This window comes from Salvia splendens, chromosome 4 (genome assembly GCF_004379255.2).
Source record: "Salvia splendens isolate huo1 chromosome 4, SspV2, whole genome shotgun sequence".
NCBI lineage: Eukaryota > Viridiplantae > Streptophyta > Magnoliopsida > Lamiales > Lamiaceae > Salvia > Salvia splendens.
In genome coordinates this window covers 16,559,023-16,580,111 of record NC_056035.1, presented here as the reverse complement: position 1 = coordinate 16,580,111, position 21,089 = coordinate 16,559,023, and the positions used below count along the sequence as shown (strand labels likewise).

General features: G+C 38.0%; 1 protein-coding gene across 1 annotated transcript; it reads left to right on the top strand.

Annotated features, from left to right (window-relative positions):
* Positions 1-2,561: 2,561 nt before the first annotated feature.
* On the top strand, positions 2,562-5,576 carry LOC121801625 (cationic amino acid transporter 7, chloroplastic-like). Its single transcript, XM_042201155.1, has 3 exons — positions 2,562-3,336; positions 3,410-3,993; positions 4,876-5,576. The coding sequence occupies exons 1-3, from the start codon at positions 2,732-2,734 to the stop codon at positions 5,436-5,438; spliced, it is 1,752 nt and encodes a 583-aa protein (XP_042057089.1). The 5' UTR covers positions 2,562-2,731; the 3' UTR covers positions 5,439-5,576.
* Positions 5,577-21,089: the final 15,513 nt, after the last annotated feature.

Below are 21,089 nucleotides of genomic sequence, written 5' to 3'. Positions count from 1 at the left end.
GCAGAACTCACTTCAAAATCGGAACAGAACTAAACTAACAAGAAAAAGAGAACATAAAACATCATATTCAAAACAGCTTGCACTGAAAACTCCATTGCATAAACGATCTCTGAACAACCGAACAAACAGATTGATCAACAACAAAGGTACTGGAGTAGCAGCTAAGAGAAAACAGAAAGAACAACTGAAATCCGGAAAATAAAAAAAACTAAAACTGAATGACAACTGTTTGACCCCTCGGGGCTTTTAAGAAAAACAAACTATGAAGGCTTCTCTGGCAGATTTGAATCTCTTCTTCCTTGACGAGAAAGAAGAGAAGAAAGTTGACGTAGAACGAGGCTCCCAAGATTCCTAGCTCCCGTGCTCCATGCTTAAAGTGTAAATGTGGACTATGCAGTGACTAAGATGATACTGGACTCCCCCTTGCCAAACTCTTCCTGTGTGTCTTCTCTCTACTATTTATAGGATGGCCTTGTCTCAAATCCCTAGGTTAAGCTCATCATGTCTTGACATTAATGCCCCTGAGGTGGTTTCTTCTTCTCTCTCTTATGACTCATTATCTCGTGAGTTAATCTTCACTTGATCAACTCGCTGGTTGGGTAGGCTCCATTGCTTGTCCGGAACTGATCAGCCTGTGTTCAGATTTGGCCATTTCTCGCTCCTTTTACAAGTTGTTCCTGCAGTCTGCTTCTTCAATACTTTTTAGCCTCTGCACACTCAAATTTACATTTTTTCGCACATTATCACCTCCATTAGTGAAATAAACCCCTATAATACCATGCTTGTAACGAGCCCTATTAGTGTTATTCTCATAAATAGGAGATAGAGTTTTACAATATACAAAACAATAATTTAATTTGAAATAAAACGAAAAATGCTTTCCAGTATAAATACTTTGAAATGGAGTTCAAATCCATGACCAAGATGGTGACATTTCTTATAATACATGCAACAATATTAGATGCATCGAACTCATATACTCTTTCAGAACTTTAGTAAAAAAACTTGCCAAAGCATTGTGTTGATTTGGTTCGTGAGACAATATGTGCAAGACCAAAAGCTACTTATAAAGAAGTAATAGATCCATGTGACATTATACTTAGTACTTTAGAGCTGATTGTTTCTTCCCAGGTTTTGGCCATAGATGTTGCAAAAACATGCAACGTGAGTCATGAAGATGCAGTGGCTATGCCAAGTTTAATTTGGAAATATGTCTGATAGATCTCGCTAAGATATGTGTTTGCACTATTAAACTTATTAAGTGAGGTGCACTATAATAATTACTCCCTCCGTCCCTGAAAGTTTATCCCATTTTTCCATTTCCGCTTATCCCACAAAAATTTATCTCATTTCACTTTTTTATCATTTTTTGTACTGGACCATATATTCCACTAACTCATTTCTACTCACATTTTATTATAAAACTAATATATAAAAGTAGGACTCACATTCCACTAACTTTTTCAACTCACTTTTCATTACATTTCTTAAAACTCTGCCGGTTGAAGTGGGACAATATTTGAAGGACGGATAAAGTATAATAATTTTGATGTAAAATAGTACTATTACTGTTAATTTGATCCATTCTCTCTGTATACTCCATAGATTCTAAAATTCGGTTGGTATTACTAAATTAAAACGAGCATTAATCACACTAATTTACTTTGATGGATACTTTTAAAATATTAAACCTGAAAATTCAACAAAGCTTTGAGTTAAAATAAGTAATACTCCTTCATTTCAGCTATAATAACACATTTCTTAGTATCGACACGTGATTTTATAAGTTAGTTGATTAATATCAAGTAAGCATCACATCACCCGGTGAACTATATCATCAAATTAATACACGTGTACTAGCATAATAACAATTTTATATAAGTAAATCAATGTGACCAAATTTTGTACGACCTGATTATTTGAGAAAAAACTAGTTTATTTATGCATGTAATTAAAATATATGGACACATATATAGTATATGGAATGTGCATAATATTATGGTCATATATCAATTATTTGTGTATAATATTTTACTTTTTTTAGAACCATAAAATGTAATTAATGTCTACTTTAATTCAAATTTGGAAAGATACAGAGAGACAATTCAAATATAAAAATAAAAAAATGGTAAAATGTGGCCTAAGACTAATAAAGTCTTTTTAGCTTGTCAACTAACTATATTTATTATTTTAATATATAATTAATACATCAAAATTATTAATATAATCATATTTTGGTTTTACAAGATTTGGTGGTTTATCATTACTCATTTTATATTCGCATGCACCATGATAAAATTGTGGAACAATTATAAATAATATGAACGGTATAAATATTTCTTGCTTATTTTCAAAATAGCATCAAATACCACCAAATTTTTCAGTTTTCCTAAGAATTTAATTGATCTATCATATGAGACGAAAGCTAAGTAGTAGTATAAATTTAATTGGAAAGCTCCTTTTTGAGTTCCATTCCAAGCATTCTAACAGCTAATAAAATACGATATCATATAAATTTCATGATAACTTTATGAAATATTTTATACGAAAAGGAAAAAAAAATTGATGAATTGAAATCTATGAAGAAAAGAAACTGAAAGTGAATTGTTGTTAACCAACTTGCCAATTGTCTCCGTGTCCAATTTCTATACACACACACACACACACACAGACGTTCTCAAACACAAATAACCAAGTGAGGTGATTAGACAGAGAGAGAAGAGGAAAGAGAATGGGCAGCCGTCCTCACTCCTTTTCCAGCTTCAAATCCTACCTCCACGCACTCTCCGACACCCCGCACCGCCTCCGCCGCCGCGCCTGCTCCGTCTCAACCTCCTTAGAGGAGACCAACCGCGTCCGCGCCCGCTCCGGCTCCGAAATGAAGCGATCCCTCACCTGGCACGACCTCATCGGCTTCGGCGTCGGCGGCATGGTCGGCGCCGGCGTCTTCGTCACCACCGGCCGCGCCAGCCGCACCTGCGCCGGTCCCGCCGTCGTCCTCTCCTACGCCATTGCCGGCCTCTGCGCCCTCCTCTCCGCCTTCTGCTACACCGAGTTCGCCGTCGACATGCCCGTCGCCGGCGGCTCCTTCAGCTACATCCGCGTCACCTTCGGCGAGTTCCCCGCCTTCCTCACCGGCGCCAACCTCATCGTCGACTACGTCCTCTCCAACGCCGCCGTCGCGCGTGGCTTCACCTCCTACCTCGGCACCGCCCTCGGCCTCCCCGCCACCGCTCCGCTCCGGTTCACCGCACACGCCCTCCCCAAGGGCTACAACGAGATCGACCTCATCGCCGTCGTCGTCGTGCTGCTCATCACATTCATAATCTGTTACAGGTATTACACATTATGAATTTCTGATTATCAATTGAATATGCTTCAATCTACTAATTCGGTTTTCGAATTGCAGCACGAAGGAGAGTTCGTGGGTGAATATGTCGCTGACGGCGCTGCACATTCTGTTCATAGCCTTCGTGATAGCGGCGGGATTCTGGAGAGGGAAGCTGGTGAACTTCACGGAGGCGGGGTATCCAGAAAATGCAGGCGGATTCTTCCCCTTCGGGGCGACGGGGGTGTTCAACGGGGCGGCGGTGGTGTACGTGAGCTACATCGGATACGACGCCGTTTCGACGATGGCGGAGGAGGTGGAGAATCCGGAGAAGAACATCCCGATCGGAGTGACGGGGTCGGTGGTGATGGTGAGCGCTCTCTACTGCTTGATGGCGGCGTCGGTGTCGGCCCTCCTCCCTTACGACATGATTGAGGCGGATGCGCCGTTTTCGGGGGCGTTTTCGGAGGGACCGTCGGGGGGGAAGTGGGTGTCCAATGTGATCGGTGTGGGGGCCAGTTTCGGGATCGTGACGTCATTGTTGGTGGCGATGCTGGGTCAGGCTCGCTACATGTGCGTCATCGGACGGTCTTGCGTGGTCCCCACTTGGTTCGCTCAGGTCCACCCCTCCACCTCTACTCCTGTCAACGCCTCCTCCTTCCTCGGTACTTTCTCTCTCTTCATCTTTTATCACTACATCCTTGGAAATGGAAATGTACTGTATTTAATTTAGTAGGACTACCACTTATCTCGCTGCCCCACCGGTAATGCTTGTGGTCTGTGGATAAAATGTTTTAGATTCCAGGTGGTCATCATGTTAGCGTTGATGTGTGATTGAGACGGAAATATTGAAATTTTTCTTTTTCGGTCAAGATTTTGGTCGTTTTTCCAAGATTTGGAGGCCCTCCTAATTTAGTATGTGCAGTGTAAAGAATTATATTTGCTTGTTTTTGTTCTATCATTTCAAGTATGGTTGTTGTGAAATAGGGCCGGGCCGGGCCCACTTGAGTTTGATGCCGCCAAAAAAACTGTTTTTCCCTTGTAGCTGCGCCTGCGGGGCCTATCTTTGACGTTGAATTATGAAATTTTGAAGCTGAATTTTTTTATGAAAACTAGTACTAGCAAAGTAAACGCCATTTTTTGGTGTTCATGGTAAAAACGTTGACAACCGCATAACTTTTCAATTAATGAACACTTTGGTTCAAGTGGATGAAACTATTGCTTTGGGTATTTGCTGACACTGACAAGATGATCCAACTGATAGATATGATCATTATATCGTGAGATTGAGAAACTATCCCGTGCCTTTTTTGACTACTTTCTTCTATGAAATTCAAACGATTCTTGATTCTATATCTCAGGCCATTTTAGGATGGTTCTAGATATAGCGAATTCAATGCCCTGAATTAGAATCTATTCCTGTTGAACTCACAATCGCCACTTGACTTTTTCAAGATTTTTTTAAGCTCAGATTCTTGCTAGATAATGAAAATGACCCCTCTTGCAAGTTGATTGACTGCTTTGGCTGCTGATGTTTTGACCAACAGGGATCTTGACAGCAGCCATCGCTCTGTTTACTGATCTAGATATCCTGCTGGATTTGGTATCCATCGGGACTCTCTTCGTGTTCTACATGGTGGCGAATGCAGTGATATACCGGCGCTATGTGGCCGTAGGGACGACGAATCCATGGCCGACCCTGTCCTTCTTGTTCTGCTTCTCGCTCACTTGCGTCATGTTCACTCTGCTCTGGCGCTTCGCGCCATCCGGCAAGCCCAAGGCCGTGATGCTCGCAGCTTGTGTGGCTGCGGCCATTGCTCTCCTGCAGGTGTTCCTCTTCATGGTTCCTCAGGCCCGGAAGCCGGAGAACTGGGGGGTCCCGTTCATGCCGTGGATACCCTCCATATCGATCTTTCTCAACATATTCTTGTTGGGTGCTCTGAACAGGGGATCCTATCTCCGCTTCGGGTTCTTCTCGGGCCTCACGGTGCTCGTGTACGTGGTGTACAGCGTGCATTCGAGCTTCGACGCAGAGGAGGAGGGCATTCTCTGTGAGAAGGCTGGAGAGAGCATCAAGGAATCCGTTGGAAGGGAAGACCATATTCTATAGCTCTTTTTCTTGCACTTATGAGTTGGGGTAAAGGAAAGCAATAGCACAAGAATATATGAGTGCTGTATGTATAGTTAACAACTGTATATGTATTTTTAGGGCTTCGTCCATCTATTTTGTGCAACTTTTAACTGTAAATTTCTTAGAAATACAAAGAAGTTACTTCTAAAAAAAGTGTAGCTCATCGATAGATTTCAAAGTTGGCCCAACTATTGTACAAGACTGAGTAATTCTCATGCTTTTATACCTAGCAAAAAAATAATTGGGCCAAATTTGAAATATATGTTCGTTCAATATCATAAGTTCCACCTTTTTTGGAGGTCAGATTGGTTGAGCACGTTGACGTCGTTGTTCGATCCGGGGACCCCGAAGTACACATGTCAAATCCATAGCCGGTAGTCGGCAACGGCCTCGAGTATAACGGTGGGGTGGGTGCCTTTGTGGCCGCTCGTGTGTGACCCCCTCCACGCCACAGGGCAATTCTTCCATTGCCAATGCATGCAATTGACGCTGTCAAGCATCCCGGGGAATCCGTGCACTTCTTCGTGAAGGTGGAGCAGAAACTGACAATCTGTCGTGCTTGGCTTCCGGAGAAATTCGCCGGTGAAGGCTACACGGACGCCTTTGCAGAATTGCATCAAGCACATTCTTCCAGTGCTTTCTCCAATGTGGAGGTATTAGTCGAACAAATCCGTCGTTTGTCCAGTCGCAAGCTGACGGATTGCTGCAGTACATTTCTGCAGCGTCGTGTGGCTGGGACGGCCAACGACATCGAACCCTTCTTGGAAGAACTCTTCTCGGGCTGCCAATGTATTTGCGATATGGAGAAATAGCGGTCACCGCATGCGGAAACGGCGATGGAAGTAGGTATCTCCCCATACCGAGTTATCACAGAAGTAGTCGCGTACTAACCTTGTGGCGGCTTCCTCCCGGTTACGATGGATGTAAGTCCGGGATCGTCTTTAGGGCGGCGCGGCTTCCTCCGCCTCCCTACGTCGATCTTCTTCAAGTGATTCTTCCATTATTCAACGCATTTGCTCAAATAGATCCATGAATGTATTAACTTTGGTAGAAGAATAAAAGAGATGCTTTGAGATGAAAATTGGAGAGGAAATGGAGGTAATTTGAGAAGAATAGATGTGTGTTTGTGTGTAATGAGGATGAAATATGAGTATTTACAGAGTAAAAAAATAAAAAAAAAAAGGAAAATGACCGTTGAACGGGCCGTATGACCGTTTATAATTTTTTAATTTTTTTTATTAAATTCAATTTTTTTTAAAATGATTTATTGCGTCAGCGTGACGAAGCCCACTCGCGGTCGGCGAGTGGGCGTCATGCATGGCGCCGGAGTGCGCGCGCGTGGCGAGACAGCTCGCGCGCCGTCTCAGAGGGACGGGCGTCTCGGCGGGCTGGGGACGAGACGGGACGCTGCAACGCGTCCCACGCCCGTCTCGTCTCGGAGGGACGAGACGCGTTCCGGGTGCCCTAATAATTCTACTCATCTCGATAAATAAATTTTAAAATAAAATAATGACTTAATAATCAAATATAATTTGTTTTTTTATTTTTTAAAATCCTATATTTATTTATTGTTTCGATCGATAATACTCGGACTATATAAACTATGCAAATTCTGGTACCTATAATGTGCTGAATAGGACTAGATTCAATTATTTATATCAAACTTAAAGTCAAACTCAAACTTATTTTTAAAGTATATGTGATATGTCGTATCAAAAAGTAAATTTACTTCAATTATTTTTATCAAATCATTTTTTTAGTTTTTAGTATATGCCTCAAATTTAAATACACACCAATATTTGGTGTTGTTCCTACACCAAAAAACTTATTTTAAACCACTTCTGATTACAGGACGTTTTAATAGAGGAAACAGTCGCTATTAATTTTATTTTCCAAGAAAACTAGTGCAACCACATCACCATCATTATCTCTAAATCATTATCTCTAGTTAAGTAAGCTGCAGTCTGCAGTGATATTCTCACTAGCTAGCTTAGTGTGCTTATCTCATCATTAATTCTCCAAGCTAATTATAGTGATATTTAATTTATTCAAAACTTTCAAGTATGCTAATGCCTAACCTAATGCATATTTATTAATTAAATGAAATATTCTACCGTGAATCGTGATAATAATATGTTGTTTTAACAAATTACTAACAAGTGTATTTTAATTAGTACTAAAAAATAGTTGAAAAGGGATATCTCTAATCAATGATTTTAATGGTATTGGGCCATGATAAGTTGAACTTTTGTTATATTTTGAGTAGAAATGGAGTTTAAAATATAAGGGGCATATAATTAAAGACCACACTTAATTATGGGTGGAAGGAATGCACAAAAATAAGATGAGATTGGAATTAAGATGAAACATTGTGAAGATTCATCGTCCCACTTTCGGCTTCCAAATAAGATGAGATTTTAATATTATGTTGTACTATTGTTAAATCCAAATATTCGAACCTCATCTAAAACCTGAATTCCAGGGTTAAAGCCTAAATTTGCAAAATGATAAGTGAATTAATTATTAAGTACATTGTGATGATTTATGAGTTCATGCATTTGTGATTGAATACATGTACTCCACTATGGTTCAAAGTGCCTGAATTTTCAAGTGTAGCTAGGTAAGATTTTTGTATATCTAGGCATTAATGTACAACCTTGAATTATTTAATCTACAATTATGGGTGTGTAGAATATAAACTCATCGGTGTCCTAGAGCTAGGGTTAGGCAGTAGGCCTCATCACACGACACACCAACATATAGCAATAGTATCATTTTTGTAATTGATTATGCTTAAACTCAATAAAATATTTTTGTGACATAAGCTAATTTTCATTAGTGATGTTACGAAATTCCCCATGCGTGACGACGACGATGCTCACCACCCCACTCTTTGCATATTCATTTACATAACACAACAATTGAAAAATAATATTACAGAAAATGTTTTCCAAAATACAAACCTAGCTCTTTCGATCTTGAAAAGTACCATATGAAAAAAACAACAATGTTAATTGTAATTCGGCATGTCAAAATGTATGACTTACAAATTTGATATTCTAATTTGATTCAACTTTTGATCATTTAGCAAATATCTCCTCGATCGATATACAAATTAAAATGCATGGCCCATTTAAGCCAATTTTCTTAATTGCAATTAACTCTTTTGTCTCATGTTAGGGTCCATTAATATCAGCCAATTTGGATTATTCACAGTCACACCATGATTTATTACGTTGGGACAATTCAGTGGGTCCCAAAAATATTTAATCAGTCCCGATCAACACCACTTTTTACTACTATTGCAGGTGATTAATTATGTAATGCTTCTCATAAGTATAATTAGCTTATCTCTAACCAAGCATAGGATTCTGAAATCTGCCGAACGAATCAGTAATTAGCTCTTAATTGTTGTTGAAATTCCATAGGTTATTGATAATCCCACCACAAGTTCTAATGATTTCTAAAACTATTGGAATTTACTAGTATCAAATTAGAAAATCCAAGTAATATACCGTCCAAGTGGACTTGCTATTTGCCAAATCCCATCCCCTTTTGCCCTTACGAATCAGTGATAGATTTTATCTTTCTCTCTCTTTATTTTATCTTTTTTGATAAAGAATGGGGGATCTTAACCTAACGCATCTATCATAACTAGTATTTTTAATTTTTCCTTGCCTTTTAGTTCCATAACTAAAGTAATTAATGTGGTGATTATTCCGCTTTTGTATAGGTGGAACTGGAAATTCATGTACGAATCATAAGATGTTTCCTGGCTCTAAAAGAAAAAAAAAGTTGGATGAGGTCTATTTAATTAACTCTGCATTGCGGTCCATAATATACAACTGCTATTAAGTTTGTACATATGTTACTTCATCTGTACCATAATAAGACCCACTTTTATTATGGGTACTAGTTTAAGAAATATAAAAAATAGTGGGTTGAAAAACTTAATGAAATATGTGACTCACTTTTTAATATTGGTTATAAAATAAAATGTGAGTGAATTGAGTTATGTGAGACTTACTTACTATTTATAGTAAAAATGAAGTGTGACTCTTATTATGAGACGAGCTAAAATAATAAAGTGTAACTCTTATTATGAGACGGAGAGAGTATATTCTAATGTGATCTTTATAGGGTGACATCATTGTACAAAATAACAATTTAGTACATGTATATTGTATTATAAAATTTAAGACTAAAATTTAAATTTGATCTCTTATCTTTGTCCTAAAAAACTTTTTTCTATATATATTAAGTTGTTAACTTTGATTCCAAATAATATGTTTAGTCCAAAATTTAACATTTCCGTTAGAGCATCGGCAGCGGTGAACAAGACGCTGTCCGTCCGTGCCAACGGCACGGCATCGCTGTCCGCCGCTGCGCTCTTGCCGTTGGCGCGGCCCTGCTCAATGCATCGAGCACGTCCGTGCCAGCGAGCAGCTGACGTAGCGCGTTCTGATTGGCCAACGACATTTCCGTTGGAAATTCAATTTTTTTCTAAAAAACAAATAGAAAATAATACCAAAAAATTAAAAATATATATTTTCAAAATCCCAAAAATCTGGCCCTTTTTTTACTTTTTTTTTTATTTTTTAAAATTTTTATTATCCCCAAAATCATCTATAAATACACACATTCATCATCCATTTTTCATATCAAATCATCTCTCATTCATATTTTTTCATACAACTTATATCTACATCTTCCTCTCTCACTCAAACTCTCAAATGGATTTCACCCATCTCATTGCGGAAGCGGAGCGCGAAGAACAAGAATACTATGAACAATATCGTGCCGCCTATGAAGCCTATGTCGCAGCGAATACCCCCACCCCTCCTCCTCAACCAACTAGATCAACTCGCCGATACATCCTTCGTGACCGGGAGGGAGCCAACGAAAGGCTCGTTGCTAACTATTTTTCCGACCAGCCCCGGTATCCGGAAGATTACTTTCGGCGCCGTTTTCGCGTGTCAGAACGCTTATTTATGCGTATTGTTAGGGGTGGGCAAAAAAACCAGAAACTGAATATCCGAACCGAACCAAACCGAAATTTTGAAATTCGGTTCGGTTATTTCGGTTTTCAGTTCAGTTCGATTTTGAAAATACAAAAATTTCAGTTTTTCGGTTCGGTTCGGTTCGGTTCGCTTCGGACGAAGAAAAAAACCAAAAAACCGAATAACCGAATTATATATATATTCTATTAATTTAATATATTATATTATATATAATATATAGTATATTCTTTTAATAAATTCTACTATATTATATATATTATATGTATTATTAATTTTATATTATATATAAATATTCTATTAGTATATATAAAATAAAATAAATTACACACACATATATATATTAATATTATATTTATTTTTTCGGGTTTTTCGGTTTTTTTGGTTTTGTTCGGGTTTTTTGGTTTTTTAAGTTCGGTTTTCAGTTTTTCGGTTTTTCGGGTTCGGTTCGGTTTGGATTTTGAACTAAATTCGGTTTTTCGATTTTGGTTCGGTTTTGACAAAAAACCAAACCGAAACCCGAATGCACACCCCTACGTATTGTCAACACATTGTCCGCCCGTGTTGAATACGTTCAAAGAAGTACAAACGCAGTCGGTCGGCAAAGTCTCTCGGCGTTGCAGAAGTGTATGTGTTCCATCCGACAACTTGCTACTGGGTAAACGGCTGACCTCTTCCATGTCGGTGAGTCCACTGGAATCCTTTGCCTTAAAAATTTTTGCGAGGGCATTCGTTCAACTTCCGGGGATGAATTCCTTCGGGCACCCACCACCGATGATTGCCAACAGTTGCTTCGTCTTCACAAAATAGTCCATGGTTTTCCCGGTATGCTTGGCAGCATTGACTGCATGCATTGGAGGTGGAAGAACTGTCCGACTGCTTGGAGGGGGCAGCACTTAAGCGGCCACAAAAGCGGCGGCCCAACACTTATCCTTGAAGCGGTCGCCGACTACCGCCTATGGATTTGGCATGCATATTTCGGTGTTGCGGGATCCAACAATGACTTGAACGTGCTCTATTCTTCACCACTCTTCAATGATGTGTTGAATGGTGTAGCACCGACGATCGACTACACCGTCAACGGAAATACATACCACATGGGTTACTATCTCGCCGATGGTATCTACCCAAGGTGGTCGACTTTCGTGAAGACACTTAGCAACCCGCAAGACCCCAGATGGGTTCTTTTTGCACATCGTCAAGAGTCCGCTCGTAAAGACGTCGAAAGAGCTTTTGGGGTCCTTCAAGCCCGATTCAACATTGTGAAGGCCCCGTCTCGACTGTGGTACGTGAAAAATATCAACGACATCATGTACACGTGTATTATCTTGCACAACATGATTATAGCCGACGAAGGACCGAGGGCGGCTAGCTTTTACGACGAGGATGAAGCCAGAAGCTCAACCGCGAGGTCTCCCCCACGCCGAGGTGTGCATACGACGTTGGGTGAGAGGATCGAAACAAGGCACACAATGCGCGATACCCGAACCCACGTTGAGCTACAAGAAGACCTAATCAAACACATTTGGGCGAAATTCGGCCACGAGTAGTGGGTTCTTTTAATTTTATGAATTTAATTATAATTTTTAATTTTTAGGATTTAAATGATGTAATTTTTAATTTTTAAGACTTTAATTATGAAAATTTTAATTTTTAGGATTTTAATTATGCAACTTTTAATTTTTTTATAATTTGTAATATTATTCCGGTTATTTTTAATGCATTTTAATATTGTGGAAATGTTTTTTTTTAAATTGAATAATAGAATGGTGGGACCATTGAGCTTGTCCTTGCGGAATAGCACGGATGTGGGTGTTGTGCTCTTGCCTAAGAGCATAGAGTAAAAGTGGGTCCGGGCCCACATCTGTGCTCGTTGGCAAGAGCACGGATGTGGATGCTCTTAACTTTTACGGTCAAATTGACCAAATTAATTACCCCCCACCCCCACCCTCATTAGGAGAGTCCCGATCTACAATCTTAGTTCGTCGGTCATTAGGAGTCCCTATTCAGTTTTATTATACATGGTAGAATCGTCTATTTTCTCATAAATTTCACATTCAACTGACTCATTTCACACATATTTTATTATAAAACAAACATATAAAAATAAGTTTCCTATTCCACTACTTTATTTCCACTTACTTCCCTTCATATTTCTTATAACTCTTGCTGAATTGAAACGGGACTCCTATTGGCAGACGAACGGAGTACTTATTATTAATTGATGAGATTCACTACAAAAAAACTCTCAATTTAGTGACGGAATTATCCATCACTAATCAACTAAATTTATGCACAAGACAGATTTAGTGATATATAAATTATTGACGGGTCAGTCAACAAAAACTTGTCACAAAAAAATATTAGTGACCAATTAGTGATGGACTGTTCTGTCACCAATTAGTGACCGACGTTTTTCAGTCATTTATCCGTTACTAATTCTTGAAATTTCCGCTGCCGTCACTAATTCCGTCATTAATTTGCATTTTTTTAGTGATTAATCTAATTAATTTAATATTATAATTTATAAAATATTTTTTTACCTATAATAAAAATCTATTAAATTCATAAAATAGTTTTATGTATGTATAATAAAAATATATTTAAAATTTTAAAATATTCAAAAATTTAATTTTTAATATGATAAAAAAATATAGGTAATATTTTATCTGTTTGTAGTTAGTTTAATTTTTTAATATTAGATATAATTTTATTTTATTTTATTATAGGTAAAAAATATTTATAAAATTTAATATTAAATTAATTAGGTTAATCTGGTCAATTAGATTCATAGTTAAATAATTAATTTGGTCAAAATATATTTAACCGTTAAAGTCAATGAAATTATGAACCAAAATATATTGTATAGGATTAAATGATAATACACTTAATGTATAGGACAAAAAAATTTTAGGGCAAATTTAGTGGACCAAATTTGGACTTTTGTATGAATTTAAAATTAATTCAAATGTACCGTATTAGTAAAAAGACGTGGAATGTCAAATATTTTTTGCAAGAAGAATGTTCAACCTACTTACAATAATAATAAAGGTACACGGAGCAATCAACAAGACTCTACTACAACATATTGTAAAATACACATAAAAGCCAAAGCAAAATAATAGTAGTACTATTTCACAAGTTCTCCATATCCTTCCTTTGTGACCAAGGCATCGCAATAAAACCAACAATACAAAAGGAGTGAGAAAATAAGAGAAGAACAAAAGAAAAACAACAAATTGACAACAGAAACCACTAATCCATTTTTTTCTATAAAGTTGTTTTGCTGAGTAGATTTTATGAAGAGTTCGATCATCCTATTAAGTAAATTAGAAAAGCAGAGGTACATCGGAGATTGTTGAGAAATCAATTGAAATAACTTACACTCTAGTGAAACTATATTGTGAGAGCAATATGGGAATTTCAAAAATGAATAAACAAGGAGTTAAATAATAATATTGACGATTTTTTAAAATGGTTTGGTCAATTAAAAAGTAAAACATCTCTATCTAAACTCTAAAGCACCACGCACACAAAAGCCAAACAAATGTACATTAAGCATCATGTCGTTTGGTGATTATAATTTTTTAGAAATAACAAGTCATCAACCATCTGCATCTTAGCAAAAGAAAGATTTTGGCTTCTAGTTAACCTATATGAAGTAAATACTTCTCACAAAACTTGAACTACTGTAGCACTAGTATAATTTATAATGTACTATAATACTTACGACAGAGCATAATCTTATTAATTTATTATTTCCACCCATATATAAAAGCTTGTCAAGTTGCAAATATATAATAGAACACCCGCAACGCATCTCGCGGGTGTCTCTTATCTTGTAACGCCCCACTTTTCGAACCCTAATTTTCGAACCCTAAGACGAATGTATTTATTGCTTTAATTGCAGAAATTAAATGGCGAATTATTATGTGTTTGCTTATGTGACCTAATTTTGTTTTGACCGAGTCAAATTCGTTGATTCTATGACGTGGTTATGATTAATTGATGTGGAATGAAATATATTGCGGTGAATTATATTATTATGGGGAGTGAGATTTAATTAGTATCATAAATAATTACCTTGCCCTTTCATTGTGGAATTTTCGACCACTATTATTTTGAGGAGAGGAATTCTATTTTGTTGGATTTAATTATTTGATTGGGATAATTATCCAATTAAATCCAAAGCCTAATTACCCTATTTAATTCTTGATAAAAATCGGCCCCCACTATTATTCCTAAGGAGATTTCGAAATCTCCTAGCTTGTGGGAGAAGAAGTTATTCATTTATTCAATTGATCCCTTAATTATTTCTTTCCATGTTTTAATTGGAATATCCTAGCAAATCTTGCCTTATCTATTTTATTAAAGATTTGGAAATTATTCCTTGTGGGAGGAATATTTTTACACGCCTATTCCCTATATTTTATGGGAGGATTTTATTAATTTTTATGCTCCGTATTATTTTATTCTGCTCCGTGAAAATACCAAATAAAATCATGGGCTAATTTATTAGCCATGATTTTCGAAAATCCTCCTTATTTCTCCCTCAAATTAACGCCAATCATCCCTCCCCAAATCTCTCAAATCTTCATTTCAATTATTTCCCCAAATCTTGAATTTATTGGGGAATATTGTATTTTTCCAATTCTATAAATAAAATATCAAACCCAAAACCTAAACCTAGCCCCCAAAACTCACGCCCACTTCATTTCACACGCCCCTCCCCTTTTCATCTCCCCCCACACTTGTTCATCCATTCAACTCAAGATCCCATCGATTTTCCAAGAGATTGTTGAAGAACCAAGGTTTTAATTGCTTCCTACCGATTATTTCGTCCAAGAAAAGGTACATTCAAACCCATATTCTTCAATCCTCTCCATCTAGACTTTCTTTAACTCCCTCATGCATGTAGAGAGTGTAGGTAATGAAGATCTAAGGGTTTAATCGGTGGGAATGTGAAGTCATACGTGTGAGTGCGTTTTGATTGCAATTGCTTGTTGATTTATTGAATCCTCGGTGGTTGATGTGCGATTTCATGAAAATATGTGTTTAAGGACTCTTTTGAGCATGATTGTATATCAAAACCTTGAAAAGATTGATTTTGAATGAGTGGGGATAAACCCTAATTCGAATTGCTATCAGTATGAAAATCTGTGATTTCCGAACAGTGTGTTCTGATGTGTTTTTGACCAACCAAACGAACTCCGATTTGACCGATTCTTTTTCCTGTATAAACTTCGTGATGTCTTCTATATTGTGTGTAAATTTCGACCCTTTTGGTTAAACTATGAATTTATGGTGAATTTTTTAAAGTTGACTGCGCGATCCTGCCAAAAACGTGTTTTCTCGACCAGTAGGTTACGCCTTTGGTTTGCCCGACTTAAAGGTGGTATTTTGACATGAAATTTAAACTGAATGTTATTTGATGAGTCTACTGCCTTGTCATAGAGTTTTAGCCCCATCGGAGGTCGGATGATTTTTAAATAATTTTTACAAAAAGGTTGCGCAGAGCTGCCAGATCTCTACTTTGGTTAAACAACTATATTTGTATGCTTGAATGACATACATGAGTTTACATATGTGATGAGGTGATGTGATATGCAAAGATGTGTGATATGGTGTGATTCCTATTGTTGATTGGGAAGGGGAATGATCTAGGACATGCATGATTTTAGTCCATGTTGATGACTAATTGGGAATACCTTATCTAAAGGTGAAAATTCGTGCGCTAAACGTGATATCAAAGGAAAAGCGAAAACTTGAAATCTAAAGGGTCGAGGTGGGCTTCTTTTCTACCCTACGATATGTGTGGGTTTTATTTTATTAAAATCTTTTACGTATGACTGTGGAGAGATAAGGGTGGTTTAAAGTGATTATCATGCCTGATTTGTTTTGACATGCCTATCTGATGTGGCTGTTGCCACTGTTATATAAATCGAATTCGGGTCCTCGTAGGGCCGAAAACCCTACGTGGATTAGTGTACACCTATGGTAGATCGTGTGCTAGCGTACGGGCTGGCCGGTCTAGTGACCTGGTTTGCGGCCGCATTCCTTGTCATGTATTGGCAGATATGGTTGATGACGATGGGGAAAAATGACTGCGCAGTCGCTATTTTGAACAATGGAAAATGTTTCGGTGCCTCGGGTCTTTTAATCTCAAACCCCGATGGTTACCTACGTATGGCATGATAATAATATGTACTCTTACTTAAAATGTTTTCGGCACGAGCCACTGAGTATTTTCAAAAGTACTCAGCCCTGCATATGTTTTCTCTATGTGCAGGTTGAGCAGCGACGAGCGGTTGGTGGTGTTGAGCAGGAATTAATAATAAACTATGGTCGTTTTGAAACTCTGAGTGTCGTCGTGTCTTCACACATGACGTCACTCTTCTCTTGGATGCTTCCGCTGGGATATTTTCTTTACTTGTTTTTACTTAACTATGAATCTTTTTGATTAAATGTTGAAAACTCGTTACTCTTTTATTAATGTCAAACCTTTGGTCTTTTACTTATCTTAATATAAATGCTTTTGGTCGTTTATTTATTAAACTTAAATTCTTAGTCAAACTTTTATTGAAACCCTAGCCTTCTATGCCCGTTCTTTAAAACCCCTTTAAGTCGCGATCGCCCGCTTTTATTAACCCTAGAGGGCGGGCGTGACAGTTTGGTATCAGAGCCTCAGTTCTTTCCACTCTGGACCCAAGAGTCTTTTTGAGTCAAAATCTATGCATGTGTAATTTGGCTAAATGATAAACATCGGAAGCTCAACACCACAACTCGTCCCTGCCCAACCAAGAAGAATGAGGTAATAAGTATCTTGATTTATATTGATCTGAAACTGTGAAATGTTGTAAATTGCGATGGGAATATTACTCTTGTGAGAATGAAATTATTTCGATGGGAATCGAAGATAATATGACGTCTTGGAAAATGTTGTTTGAAGTGTGGGATGATGAAATTACATGGATATGAAATTGCTTGATACGACTATGCCAAAAAAAAAAAAATTGTTTGAATATTTTTGTGCACACCCCGATAAGGAAAATCGGCGAATATGTGATTAGACTTCTATGAGTCTGGATAGATGAAACTCTAAATGATTGAAATTTCATGAATTGTGAAACGTAAAGTATGCGTGTGATTACTTGATTGTACTATGAAAAAAAAAACACTGGTGGGAAATAAGTAAATACTACGGCTCTTGGAAAATGTTGTGAAGATATGAACCGTGAGACACTATGAGATTATACAATTGCTTTTGTTTAACCGTGAGGTATGATGGCGTTGATTGTGCTGGATATTGAAGTGTGATTGTGAACTTGTATTAATTGATGTTGAGATTTGCTATTACGTCCACGAAACTGCAAATTTTACTTGGAGAAAATACATGTTGCTTCCATGAGCGACAAAACTTTTATGCCTAGGCGTTTAAAATTTCATGACTATGAAACTGTGAAATGCAAAGCATGATACGCGCGTAGTTGCGAGTTGTGATTGTGATACAGATGAGCATGACTTGCATGATTTATGAAATGTGATTCCATGGATGATCGATTGACTAAGTGTTGCTATTCACACATATTAATGTACGATGTTTGTTATGCTATGGAACACCAAATGATTTATACGAATAAATGTATTGATTGTGCAATATATGTACGACGTTATGTGGTGAAAATTCATGACCGATGAAGTACGAGGCATCGTATAGAACCACTATTAAGGGGAATGTGGAACTTTTGAACCTTGTTGCAAACGTAGGAGCCATATGAAGCTTGAGTTAGGTAATGATCATATATACGTGAAGTACGAGGCTTCAAGCTATGCTTGAAAGTATAGAGTGCCTAAGAGGTAGGCCAGACTAAACGTGCTAGAACTTAGTTGTAAGTTGACAACTGCAATATCACTTTCCTGAGTGATAAAAACAACGAAAAATATATTTTTCGAACTTTGGTGTATCCTCACAATGGCGAGATCATACCTAAGATCTAATTAAACTATGCAGTCTTGCATACCATGCCAAAATGGCTATGCGACACAAATGCGATGACGTTTACGACACCTTAAGACCACGTGTACAGCGGCAATGCTTTTCGAAAACTATGTGGCATGGCAAGAAGACTTTGAAGATGCGACAATCAAAAGAAATGTTATTAATTTCGACGATACGATGAATCTCAACTTGGAATCCACGATTCCATAGAATGATGTTACCACGTTCAAGCTCGCGAAAAATGTGCGAGGGAGTACAACCCTCATAGCTAGAATGAACGATATTTAAATCAACAGTACTTACTTGGATTCTAAATTCCTTTCGGGACGTTTTAAATAAACGTGAGCCCTTGACTATTTAAACACCTTGGTTGACTCCCAATTTGCAAGTAATGCCCATTGTACTCTCTTCATCGAGTTATGACTCGCTTTCAGTTCTTGAAAAATTTGTACTTGCCTTCGTAACCTCGGACATCTTGATTAATCGTCTTCTTTGATTCATTTTTCGTAAGGACAATATTTTGACCTTATGAACTTCCGTCATTGAACTTCATTCCTAAGGTCGTTTGCAGTTATGACCTTCAGTATAATCACACCTCCGGTCCTATTTTCTTCAAAGGATGGAATATTCTTCTTGGAACTACTGGTTCATCTCTTTATTTTGTAATCATGTATGTGGCAAGTTCTTTCTTGCAGAAGTGAAATTCTTTTTAGCTCGGTTTCACTACATATATTGTTTCATACTCAATGATTTTTCTTTCTGCAACACCAAGTTAAGGCCATCCTGTTCCCTTCTTCCTTAACGGGTTAATCGTGTTAAATTTCTGAAAAGTTCCATTCACTTTGAGTTGTCTTTAACAAACCCGCGGACCCATTGATGTGATCTCATCTTTTCCAATAACATGATGTGGTTGAACCATCATTTGTACTACTTCATGACATTTGCCCATGTTTCTAAATCCTGCCGCGACTGAATATTTTTTTGGCCTTGATATGTTGAACGATATCATTCATTGCTGTCCGGAATTTTTGCAAATTGTGATCTAGCAGTCGGCTATGGAATTTGAGAATTTTTGCAGTTTCATCCTGTTTCCATGACCCATCTCATGTTCTTTCGAGCTCTCATCAGAAGTAAATTCTCAAATCTCTATGGGTTTTATTTGATACCTCTAAACCATTTGATTCTCAGAATGGACGTTTTGAGTCCAATGGAGCTCAATCATTGCATTGATGTTCTTGTTTACTTTATTAATTTTGGAGCCTTCCCGACTAAAGACATCCTTAAAAATGTTGCAACAATTTGAAATCTGTTCATATCCAAGTAAGACTGTTGGGTCAAATTTCGAATCCTTGATACTAGACGGTAGGAAAATGCAGTGGTCGACTCGGATATACACAAGGGATAAGTTTCTATAGTCAGACATGCTCAAAAATGACACACCAACCAGAAGCGTCGACATAACCGACAAGATACATATATGCGTGAACGATCGATTGAACGATAAGCGAATAATGAATATGAGAAGATGTATTTACGGTCACCATCGTGCGAGGAAATTGTACAGGGAGTACGAGCCCCTTCATAGAGTTTATTGCACAAAATAAATATCGTCAACGAGGAAGAACCTATGAAAGGTGACGAGAAAGAGCCACGTGACGGCGATACGATCGAGAAAAAAATGTGTGATAATACCATGAATATTAGAAAAAAAAATCGTGTGGAAGTTGGAAGACAAAAAGAGAAGAGTTAATAGAAATTTTCATGGGAGAACTTAAGTTAGTCGCTCACGATTTGCAAGTTATGGCGATGAGGGATATCGACGTAATTCTAGGAATGGTTTGGTTAACCACGAATTTTTGCGACGATTCGTTTTAAGGAGAGACAGATATCTCTACAAGCCCCGGGCAAGGAACCCACCTTATGCTATGGAATTTTGATGAACCGGCGAGCATCTATCATCTCCGCGCTTCAAGCTAGTACGTTGGTGAGGTAAGGACATCCCGCTTATCTCGTCTATCTACAAGGAGATGAGAAAGGAGAAAAGAAAATGGAAAACGTAGCCGTCGTGCAGGAATTTCCGGACGTCGCTCCTGAAGCTTTGCCTGGACCACCGCCAGATCGGCAATTGGAGTTCACAATCAATCTAGCACCAGGGTCGGCACCTGTATCTAAGGCACCATACAGAATGGCGCCTAAGGAGTTAGAAGAACTCAAGATACAGCTCCAAGAGCTTATGGACCTGGGATTTATTAGACCCAGTGTTTCACCATGGGGCGCGCCGGTGCTTTTTGTGAAAAAGAAGGATGGATCAATGAGGATGTGCATCGACTATAGAGAGTTGAACAAGATGACCCTCAAGAACAAATATCCACTGCCAAGGATAGATGACCTATTCGATCAACTTCGAGGAGCCGGTGTGTTCTCTAAGATGGACTTGAGGTCCGGGTACCATCAGTTGAGAGTCCGAAGAGAGGACATACCGAAGACGGCTTTTCGTACGAGATATGGTCACTATGAGTTTGTCGTGATGCCGTTTGGTTTGACGAATGCACCCGCGGTATTCATGGACTAGATGAATCGAGTGTTTCATCCCTACTTGGATAAGTTTGTCTT